General features: G+C 44.5%; 1 protein-coding gene across 1 annotated transcript in view; it reads right to left on the reverse strand.

The window, feature by feature from the left end:
• QRFPR (pyroglutamylated RFamide peptide receptor) overlaps positions 1–12,187 on the reverse strand; it is a 150,373-nt gene that overhangs the window by 67,024 nt on the left and 71,162 nt on the right. Inside the window, exon 4 of the mRNA XM_040419877.1 lies at positions 8,613–8,848. Coding sequence (XP_040275811.1) covers positions 8,613–8,848 — 236 coding nt within the window. The remainder of the gene's footprint in view (positions 1–8,612; positions 8,849–12,187) is intronic.

Consider the following 12,187-nt stretch of genomic DNA (forward strand, 5'->3'; position numbering starts at 1 on the left):
TGGCAAAACACAGAATGTAAAATGGCTGACAGATCGGGTTCTGTTACAGGGTGGGGGTGTGTCCATGTGCTGAAACGTCTCAATTGGCTGTCCTGTCCCACCTTATGGATGTGTTATGGGTCAAAGTTCGGCGCAATGCAAAAGAATATGGCGAATTGCCATATGTTCGCATGTTTGGCGAATCGCGAACGAGAAAAGTTTGCTGCAAAATGACCGCCGGGTGAACCACAAGGCCATCTCTAGCTGCCACCCGCCTGATGCCACACATCTGATGCCAAGTGCTCCTTCTTACACCCACCATCGTCAGCGGGTACTGTTATTGCCATCCACCTCCCCACTCTGTCACCGGGTTACTTTGTAGTCTCCTGATGCTGCTGCCACCTCACCACTCGGGTCTCCTCATGCTGCTGCTGCCACCTCCACATTCTGTCATTGTGCCACTCCATGGCCTCCTCATGCTGCTGCTGCCACCTCCACACTTAGTCACCTTGCCACTCTGTGGTCTCCTCATGCTGTTGCTAAATCAACACTATGTCACTGGGCCACTCTGTGGCCTACTCATGCTGCTGCTGCCGCCTCCACCCTATGTCACCTTGCAAGTCTGTGGCCTCCTCATGCTGCTGCTAAATCAACACTATGTCACTGGGCCACTCTTTGGCCTACTCATGCTGCTGCTGCCACCTCCACACTATGTCACCTTGCCACTCTGTGGCCTCCTGATGCTGCTGCCACCTCCACACTATGTCACCTTGCCACTCTGTGGCCTCATCATGCTGCTGCTAACTCAACACTATGTCACTGGGCCACTCTGTGGCTTCCTCATGCTCATGCCACCTCAACGCTATGTGAATATGCCACTCTGTGGTCTCCTCATGCTGCTGCTACCTCAATACTATGTCAAAAGTCCACTCTGTGGATTTTTCAAGCTCCATGACTGGGCCACTATGTTGCCTTTTTGGCCTGGTTCACAGCATCATTTATTTGACCCTTCTTCTGATCTGTCAGAAGGAAGGAAAAATGAGACGCACAATCGATCCTGTCTGTGTAGCAGCTGTAAGGCCTGTATGGTCCCATCAAAATATGATTTGGTAACCAAAAGCAGCCAAAACACAGAAGACATGCAAATATTCCATTCACGTGTCATCTCTGTTTTGGATCCACTCCTGTTTTTTTTTTTGGCTTTAGCAATACTGATGGATTACTGAGCAAATGCTGACCGAGTGAATGCGGATGCTCCAAAGACAGGATCTGTTTTTTGGCGGGTTATTGTTCTGACAAATCAATTTGTTTTAGAAATTCGCTTATCTCTAGTCCTAACAGGTAACTTTTTTATTTTGTTGGATTGTCAAAATATTGCTCACAATGTATTTTTTGTGCCTGACATCTAAGCCTTTTTTGTGTTTTTTAAGGATTTTTTTTCCTTTTTTTAGTTTTATTTTGTTAAATCTATGGAAAAAAAATTTGTTTGCAACCTATTGGATTTTAGTTTTTAAATATGCAAACTGACACCAAAATAGATTATTAAAATTGTCTGTCTATTTTGTGTTGGTTGTTTTGATATATAATACGTTTAGTTTTGTGTAAACTGTGACTATGGCAACGGTTTTGCTAATGGCCCAGTGGGTTGTGTGGATTACCACAAAGTCATTAACAATGAATGCTGTATGCCAATCTGTTTCTAATGAGCTAATGGAATACTGCCGTGATTTGCATGGCTGCATGGTTCTTGGCCGCTTGGATGCCCCGTTACACCCAGGAGTTCCTTTTACTTGTGGGTGTAAATTAGCACAGTCAGCATGAGATGTTTGTACTCTGTGAATGGCGAGAGGAAAATAATCAGTAATAATTGCTCCTTAGTAAAGATAGATATTCTCTCCATTTACAGAATTTGGGTGCTTAAAATGGTGCTTTTAGTCTTCTGACAATGCCAGGAAATTAATGGCTGGTATTTGATGTTTCTTGTTGCTTAAAATGCTCCAACTTGTAAAGGGGGTGACTTAGATATTAGAAGCATTTATTTAAGAGTACACAGAAAATAAATTTAGATTTTGAATGTTTCAGAGCATTTTAGCCATTGTTCAGATTTGCTTAGCTAAAATTTCAGAATTTTGATTTATATGTAGAGAGAGCCCCCGTCGACCTGGGATATGGCTGATGCTTCATGGTAATACAAGGGAGAGATATTCACAAGATATCATCTTACCTGATCAATCCTCAGTGGAGCTGAAGATGCTGTTATATGCATGGAACTTTTTCAGCTTAATGGCCTTTCCTAGCCCTTCCTAAAAAGATCTCCAGAGTGCATTAGGCATTTACAATGACCTTAGTCCTTAGTGGGCACTATTGCGCTCTGTATTTTTACAGTATCTCACATTAAAAGGTAATAATTAAGGTTAATGGTTAAAGTTAATTATTAAAGGGAAAAACAACTAAATAACTGGAAAATAAACTTGCCACACAATTCAAAAAAATATGTTTAATGGGAACCTGTCATCAACTTTATGCTGACCTCACTGAGGGCAGCATAAAATAGTGACAGATGCGCTGATTTCAGCGGTTGCCGAGAACCAGCACAGGCCTTGAAAAGAGTCAAATCTACTTGAGAAGAGTCATGGTTATTCATAATCTCCTGCTCTCCCCGCCCATCTGCTGATGATTGGTAGTTCTCTCTTAGAGAGAAAGGGAGAAATCTAGGTAGAAGACTGTCAGTCATCAGCAGGTGGGTGTCACCGCCAGTTCTGTGAGAAGGTCTGACAGATGTTCTTCTCTACCTCTTGTATGACGTTCTTTGTTTTGGTTTCACTTTGTCATCTCATTTCCTTCTGCCAGGTGTCACTTATTTAGACTAATCGTCTTCCTTTATACTGCTCACTTTGCGGTTTATACTACTTCCTGGATGAAGTGCTCACTGCTGGAGGCTGCTGCTGTTGTTTGCTCAGATAAGTCTTTTCCTTTATTGTGTTTCCTTGCTTGCTTGATTCTAGGTGACCCTGACTCCGTCCGTATTAAGTGCAGGGAGCCGGTGGTCGTGTCCCCTCACTATTATAGGGTTTTCTGGTGTCACACAGTCTTAGGTACGTGGGCATGCAATCGTCTACCATTGAGACCCTTGCATGTGCATAGCAGTCAGGGAGAGCTTATAGGGTTTTATAGGGCTCACCTATATTCTCCTTAGTGTGGGATCAAGCCAGTCGATCATTTATTTATAAGTTCCAGCTATCTGCAACTTCACCCATGACATTATAAACCGCCAAAACCGTCTTAAGCATAGATCCGGTTTCAGCCTTGATTGACCACATGCAAGGTCTTTTGCTGGAGGTAGCAGATCTCCGTAAAACTGTGTCTCAGTTTCAGGTGACCGGTTCTGCTGGCGTTCATGGAGTTTGTTCCGAGCCTAAGATCTCGCTTCCGGATACGTTCTCCGAGGGTAGTGAGAATTTTGTTCGGTTTAGAGAGGCTTGCAAACTCCATTTTCGCCTACTTCCCCATTCCTCTGGTGATGAGGTAGGGATCATCATCTTGCTGCTCAGGGGTAACGCTCAGTCTTGGGCCTTTTCGTTGCCGGTGGGGGTACGGCCCCTCCGATCGGTGGATGACTTTTTTGTAGCCCTGGGGCAGATATATGATGACCCGGATCGTATTGCTCTGGCTGAATCTAAACTGGGTCTTTTATGCCAGGGTAAACAGTCCGCAGAGATATATTGTTCTGAATTTCGAGGGTTGGGCAGCTGATACTGGTTGGAATGATGCTGCACTCCGAAGTCAATTTTCCATGGTCTTTCAGAAAGATTAAAAGATGCATTTGCTTTTCATGAGAGACCAGCGTCGTTAGAGTCTGCCATGTCTCTAGCTGTTCGTATTGACAGGTGTCTTAGAGAGAGAGAGGAGACTACTCTTTCCTGTCATATTCAGCCCAAGGACAGTGGGGAGGAGGCCATACAGCTGGGTTTGCTTGCCTCTGATAGTAGAGGATTCAGCTCTCAGAGGAGGGTTTGAGTCTGTTGTGGGGGTAATCATTTGGCTAATGTTTGCCCCTCTAGGAGATTCATGGAGTTTTCTGAGGGTAATAAAAAAAAAAAAGAAACCCTCGAAAAACTTTCCATTTGCTACTATTGGCAAGGTGGATGCGGAAATTGAAGGTTTGCCATTTGCTTGTAGTTCCCGTTTTCTCCTACCTGCCAGGGTAAGAACATTGTTTGTGAGGTTTTTGTAGATAGTGGAGCAGTTGTCAATCTCATTGATAATCAATTTGCAACAACGCATGGTTTCCAGGTGTGCACTTTGGAAAAGGATATACCTGTTTTTGCTATCAATTCCGCTCCACTTTTTCAAAGATCGTTAAAGGGCATAGTTCACAATATCCGTTTGACTGTGGGTGACGCTCATGTTGAGGATATGTCATGTTTCGTCTTAAGCGGATTACCTACTCCTCTAGTGTTGGGGCTACCCTGGCTCACTAAACATAACTCCACCATTTATTGGCAAGCAAGGCAAATAAATGGTTGGAGTGAGTTTTGCAGAGAGAATTGCCTCACGGCGTCTCTTTCAGAGGTTTCTACTAAGACTGTGCCATCTTTTCTCTCTGAATTTTCTGATGTGTTTTCCAAGAGTGGTGTCCAGGAGTTGCCACCTCACTGGGAGTACGACTGCCCTATTAATCTCATCCCAGGCGCCAAGCTGCCAAAATCACGATTATACAATCTCTCCCAACCTGAAAGAGTCGCTATACGTACTTATATCTCTGAGAGCCTGAGAAAGGGACACATCCGACCCTCGAAGTCACCTGTTGCCGCTGTTTTTTTTTTTTGTTAAGAAAAAAGATGCTTCCCTCAAGACCTTGTCTGGGTTTCAGGGAGCTTAACCGTATCCCGATTCGTGACCCATATCCGCTTCCTCTGATCCTGGAACTGTTTAACCAGATTGTTGGGGCTAAAAAAAATCTAAGTTGGATTTAAGAGGGGCATACAACCTAGTCAGGGTCAGGGAAGGGGACGAAAGGAAGACGGCCTTCAATACCCCTGAGGGTCATTTCAAGAATTTGGTTATGCCCTTTGGTTTGATGAATGCTCCGGCCATCTTCCAACATTTTGTGAACAGCATTTTTTATCATTTGATGGGGAAATTTGTACTGGTGTATCTAGATGACATTTTGATTTTTTTCTCCTGATTTCAAGACTCATCGGGACCACCTATGTCAGGTCTTGCTGATTCTGCAGTAGAATAAATTGTACGCTAAACTGAAAAAATGTGTGTTTGCGGTTCCGAAGATTCAATTTCTTGGTTTTCTTCTCTCCGCCTCTGGTTTTCGGATGGACCCTGAGAAGGTCCACGCTGTGCTTGATTGGGAGCTTCCTGAGAATCAGAAGGCGCTGATGCGGTTTTTGGGTTTTGCCAATTATTACAGAAAGTTAATTTTGAATTATTCCTCTGTTGTTAAGCCACTCACTGATATGACTAAAAAGGGGGTGGATTTTTCCTCGTGGTCGGTAGATACGCTTAAAGCCTTTTCTACTATTAAAGAGAGTTTTGCTTCCGCTCCCATTTTGGTACAACCTGATGTCTGTCTACCTTTTATTGTTGAGGTGAATGCTTCTGAGGTGGGTGTGGGTGCGGTCTTGTCTCAGGGTCCCTCTCCTGCCAAATGGCGACCGTGTGCCTTTTTCTCAAGGAAACTCTCCTCTGCAGAGAGAAATTACGATGTGGGAGATAGGGAGTTGTTGGCCATCAAATTAGCTTTTGAGGAATGGCGCCATTGGTTAGAGGAAGCCAGACACCCTATTACCATGTTTACCGACCATAAGAATCTGGCTTCTTGGAATCGGCCAAGCGTCTGAACCCGAGACAGGCCAGATGGTCTTCGTTCTTTTTTAGGTTTAATTTTGTTGCTACGTTCCGCCCTGGGGTTAAAAATGTGAAGGCGGATGCCCTGTCACGTTGTTTTCCGGGAGGGGGGAACTTTAAAGACCCGGGTCCCATTTTGGCTGATGGGGTGGTCGTCTCTGCTCTTTATCCTGATTTGGAGGCAGAGCAGCCCAGGCAGAGGCTCCTGATCTTTGTCCTCCTGGGAGGTTGTTTGTGCCTTTCGCTTTACGGCACAAGGTTTTTAAGGAGCACTACAATACTTTCCTTGCTGGTGACCCGGGGAGTAGAGCCACAGTGGATCTCATTGCTCGGAGATTCTGGTGGCCGGCTCTTCGTAAGACGGCCATCGGGTTCTCTCCTCCCGTTACCCATTCCTTCCCGTCCTTGGACGCATTTGTCCATGGACTTCATTACGGACCTGCCTCGTTCCTCGGGGAAGACTGTGATTCTGGTGTTAGTGGACCGTTTTAGCAAAATGGCGCATTTCATTCCCTTTCCTGGGTTACCCAATGCTAAGACGCTGGCGCAAGCGTTTGTTGATCACATTGTTAAATTGCATGGCATTCCTTCAGACATCGTTTCTGATAGGGGCACGCAATTTGTTTCCAGATTCTGTAAGGCCTTCTGTTCTCGCTTGGGGGTTCGGTTGTCGTTCTCTTCTGCTTTTCACCCGCAGTCGAATGGTCAGACCGAACGCGTCAATTAGAATCTGGAGACATATCTGCGCTGTTTTGTGGCGGAGAATCAGGAGGATTGGTATTCTTTTTTGTCCCTTGCTGAGTTTGCTTTAAATAACCATCGCCAGGAGTCCTTTGATAAGTCACAATTCTTTGGTGCATATGGGTTTCATCCGCAGTTTGGGACATTCTCTGGAGAGGGGTCTTCTGGTTTACCTGATGAGGAGAGATTTTCCTCGTCTTTGTCATTTATTTGGCAAAAGATTCAGGGTAATCTGAAGAGGATGAGTGAGAGATATAAGCGTGTGGCGGATAAGAGACGTGTGCCTGGTCCGGACCTGAATGTGGGTGATCTGGTGTGGTTGTCTACAAAGAATATCAAACTGAAGGTTCCTTCCTGGAAGTTGGGTCCTAAGTTTATTGGGCCTTACAAGATCTTGTCCGTCATCAATCCCGTTGCCTTCCGGCTTGATCTTCCTCAGACTTGGAAGATTTATAATGTTTTTCACAGGTCCCAATTATAACCTTATGTCCAACCCACTGTACCCTCCTCTTTGCCTCCTCCTCCAATTTTTGTTGATGGTAATCTTGAATTTCAGGTCTCTAGGATTGTGGATTCTCGCATTATCCGCGGTTCTCTTCAGTACCTCGTTCATTGGGAGGGTTATGGTCCTGAGGAGAGGATGTGGGTCCCAGTGGCGGACATTAAGGCCACTCGTCTCATCAGGGCTTTCCATAGGTCTCATCCTGAGAAGGTGGGCTCTGAGTGTCCAGAGTCCACCCATAGAGGGAGGGGTACTGTCACCGCCAGTTCTGTGAGAAGGTCTGACAGACGTTCTTCTCTACCTCTTGTATGAGGTTCTTTGTTTTGGTTTCACTTTGTCATCTCGTTTCCTTCTGCCAAGTGTCACTTATTTAGACTAATCATCTTCCTTTATATTCCCTCCCATACTGCCTCACTTTGCAGTTTATGCTACTTCCTGGATGAAGTGCTCACTGCTGGAGGCTGCTGCTGCTGTTTGCTCAGATAAGTCTTTTCCTTTATTGTGTTTCCTTGCTGGCTTGATTCTAGGTGACCCTGACTCCGTCCGTATTAAGTGCAGGGAGCCGGTGGTCGTGTCCCCTCACTATTATAGGGTTTTCTGGTGTCACACAGTCTTAGGTACGTGGGCATGCAATCTTCTACCATTGAGACCTTTGCATGTGCATAGCAGTCAGGGAGAGCTCTTAGGGTTTTATAGGGCTCACCTATATGCTCCTTAGTTTGGGATCAATCCAGTCGGTCGTTTATTTATAAGTTCCAGATGTTGGTTCTCGGCAACCACTTACTTTTAACTTTTAAATGACAGACCGCTGAAATCAACTCACCTGTCTCTACTTTATTCTGCCATTAGTATGGGCAGCATAAAGTTGATGACAGGTTCCATTTAACATAAAAACATGATTTGAACAGTAGGCCATTTTCTGATGACACATTCCCTTTAAACAGTCCATCAAAGATATCACCGAAATTCATAGTTCTTACTTATGTTATTTGCCAGTGATATGACGCAAAACATCATTATTAGAATCAAACTATTGTGCACAATAATATCTAGAGCTGCCACCAGCGGAAGCTGAATGTAGGGGGCCTGAGATGGGGAGCATACTGTTATTAGGAATTTAATATGATTTTAAGTGCACCCAGCGTATGTTCCCAAGCACATATTATGTTTAATTTGAATCTTCAAGCCCACTAAAACAATATTATTATGCATAAAAACATTTGGTGAACTGTTCTATTTGTACAATTTTATTACTCCCATAGAGAAAAGTGCAATCCAGTATTTGTGTGTGGAGGGGTCGGACATTACATTAGAAAGTGAAGGAAAATTCATCATCCAAAAACATAGCCTTTATAGCCTTAAGTCAGGGTAATATATCCATCATAGACACAGGAACATACCACTGCTTAAGAAATTCGGGCTTGTATGACCCTTAGTCATAATTATGGCTATGGCTAAGGAACCAACAGGCGTAAAATATAGCAGAGTTATTTCAATATCAGTTACAAAAAGCAACTCATTAACTGACCTGGATATTTTAGACATTTCATTGCCATGGATAGTTTGCAGAACTGAAGCATCTCCAACTTGTTTCTTAATCCAGAGTTCATAACCAATTTTACTGTAGAGCAGAAGCATCAATGTTAGTGGAAGGAGGAACAGGATCACTAGAATAAAGGTTGTGTAGACTTTCTGGTGGACGTGGCTGGTCCATTTCTCCAGGCAGCATACATACTGTTTCTCATACAAAAAGTCATATTTAATCTGAAACATAACAACGTAAGCTATGTTAGAGTACTCGTTAACCTAAAAAATTTTTTGATTAATTTAGACTTTTAAATTAACACTGGAATAACAAATCTATCTCCCTCCCTTAATATCTGTTAAAGCATACATCCAATTATCAATGCTGAAACTGTTAGGGTCCATTCACACGTCAATTGAATGGGTCCGGGTCCGTTCCGTAACGTTACAGAATGGATCCGGACCCATTCATTCTCTATGGGGCTGGAAGAGATGCGGACAGCACACAGTGTGCTGTCTGCATCCGCATTTCCGGACTGCGGCCCCGATCTTCTGGTCCGGGGCTCCCGAAAAAAATAGAACATGTTCTATTCTTGTCCGCAATTGCAGACAAGAATAGGCAGTTCTATAGGGTGTCGGCCGGGTGTATTGCGGATCCGCAATTTTCGGATACACTACGAACATGTGAATGGACCCTTAGTTTGCTATGTTGCACATTATTACGGTTCTCTTACTTCCTGACGACACCAGCATAGACACTAGTGCTGCACACTCATGAATTTAAAGGAAATCTATCAGCATTTTGGACCATGCTAAACTGCTGACAGCACTAGGCAGGGGCTAGGGAAAGCTGTATAAGCATAGCCATTGTGGTGCTTTTATTATCTGCAGTAGTGTGAGTATGAACTTTTATTCTGCCAAATTCTGCTTCACTGTCCAGTGCTCTCTACATTGAGCTGTTTCACGGTCACTCTTTTCTGCTCTAAATAACAGATGTAGCAAACAAACATAAGACCACTACTGGATTCACTCAGAGGAGAGGTGCTGTGAAAGAGCTCACTACAAAGTGCAGATTGCACTTCACAGGGAAGTTCCGCCTCCTTGGACACTTAATGAGCAGAATCTGGCATAATAAAAGTTCATATTGTTACTACGCCTGATAACAAATACTCCACAAAAGATTCCAGTTTCCAAATAGTGTTGTCAGCAGTTTAGCCTGCTTAAAACTGCTGACAGATTTACATTTATATGGGCATATTATTGGGCCAATTATTGGGAGCAAGCATTCGTAAAATGTTAGTAGTCGAAAATTGCTCTGTGTAAATTTGTTGCCGATTACCCACCAACCGAGCAAAACACTTGTTTGTCAGGTGATCCATCATTTATGAGCACATATCAGCACTTGTCGGCACGATATCATCCTGTGCACACAGCAATTTGCTGCCATCAATGAATTTGTATGGGGGTGAATGGTCATATTAACGATCATTCATCTCAATACAGAGGCGATGATCTGGCATGTAAATTCAGTGGAACCATTTGACAGTAGTCTGAATAAATGGTACAAATGGTTCTTTCCCAATAATTGCCTTATGTATTGGTCCATGTAAATTGTCCCTTAAAGAATCTTTGTAAGGGACCATTCACATGTCCGCAATTTCGTTCCACAGACCCATTAATTCCGCAATTCCGTTCCCGAAAAAAATAAAACATGTCCTATTCTTGTCCGCAATTGCGGACAAGAATAGGCATATTCAATTAGTGCCGGCAATGTGCGGTCCGCAAAACACGGAACACACATTGCCGCTGTCCGTGTTTTGCGGATCTGCTGATCCGTGGATCCGCAAAACACATTGCGGACGTGTGAATGGACCCTAAGGGTTACAGGAGCATGAGCTACAGTAGTTGTTAATCATGGCAAAGGTAGCAAATATATCGGCTGTTGTTTAAAATAACTGAAATAGGATGTTAATTTATCTGTTAGAAGGGTTGAAAAAAATTGAATGAAACTAAATTCCACACTGTGGTCAGGTAATTCAGTATACTTTGGGGTTCTGACTCCACTTGTAAAACTAAACTACTCACCAGCAGCAGCAGATAGACATAAAGCAGAACCTGAACCAGCAGGTTGCGCATACTTGGAGTGCACCCTGCCATCCCACATCAAAGATCCCCTGCACTACTGGGCAGCCAAACTCGATTTGTGGCCGCAACTGGCTGAGTTTGCCTTGGAAAAGCTGTCCTGCCCAGCCAGTAGTGTGGAATCAGAGCGGATGTGGAGAGACTGACCTTTGTCAAGATGAATCAGGCGTGGATCAGCCAGGATTTCCACCCACCAATGCCTGATGCATCAGATTAGATCATCCATCCTACCTCACCCAAACCTTGACAAAAGAGACTGGTTTCTTCAGGCTACCTGACTGAGCTACTATTATGATGCTGCCACCCGTCTGATGCCACACATCTGATGCCAAGTGCTCCTTCTTTCACCCACCACCTTCAGCTGGTACTGGTATTGCCACCCACCTCCCCATTCTGTCACCAGGTCACCTTGTGGTCTTCTGATGCTGCTGCCACCTCCACACTATGTCACCTTGCCACTCTGTGGTCTCCTTACTCTGCTGCCACCTCCACACTATGTCACCTCGCCACTCTGTGGTCTCCTCAGGCTGCTGCCACCTTCACACTATGTCACCTTGCCACTTTGTTGTCTTCTGATGCTGCTGCCACCTCCACACTTTGTCACCTTGCCACTCTGTGGTCTCCTCATGCTGCTGCCACCTCCAGACTATGTCACCTTGCCACTCTGTTGCCTCCTGATGCTGCTGCCACGTTCACACTATGTCACCTTGCCACTCTGTGGTCTCCTTATGCTGCTGCCACCTCCACACTGTGTAACCTTGCCACTCTGTGGCCTCCTGATGCTAGTGCCACCTCCACACTGTCATTGTGCCACTATGTGGTCTCCTCATGCTGCTTCCACCTCACCACTATGTCATAGGGCCACTCTGAGGACTTCTAATGCTGTTCCCACCCTCCTCACTTCATGACTGGGCCACTATTTTTCCTTTCGGCCTGGCTGACATCATCATTTATTTGACCCTTCTGATCTGTCAGAAGGAAGGAAAAATGAGATGGATAACGGATCCTGTCTGTGTAGTATCTGTGAGGTCTGTATGGTCCCATCAGAATTGGCTTGTGATTTGGTAGCCAAAAGCAGGAGTGGGTACAAAACACAGAAGACATGCAAATATTCCATTCACGTGTCATCTCTGTTTTGGATCCACTCCTGTTTTTTTGGCATTAGCAATACTGATGGATTACTGACCAAATGCTGACCGAGTGAAGGCGGATGCTCCACAGACAGGATTCATTTTTTGGGGGTTATTGTTCTGACAGATCAGAGGAAGGGCAAAATAATCAGTGATGTCAACACAAACTTACTGCTGACACCCTCTCCAATCTGTTGGGGGGCTCTACTTGTATAAGTGTTTAATAGAACAGGTTCTGTAGACATCTATGTGAAATCAGCTGACGACGGTGTAAAAGGACTGCGCTTCTTCTTGGCGCTAACATTGC

The sequence above is a fragment of the Bufo bufo genome, chromosome 2, assembly GCF_905171765.1.
Source record: "Bufo bufo chromosome 2, aBufBuf1.1, whole genome shotgun sequence".
Taxonomy (NCBI): Eukaryota; Metazoa; Chordata; class Amphibia; order Anura; family Bufonidae; genus Bufo; species Bufo bufo.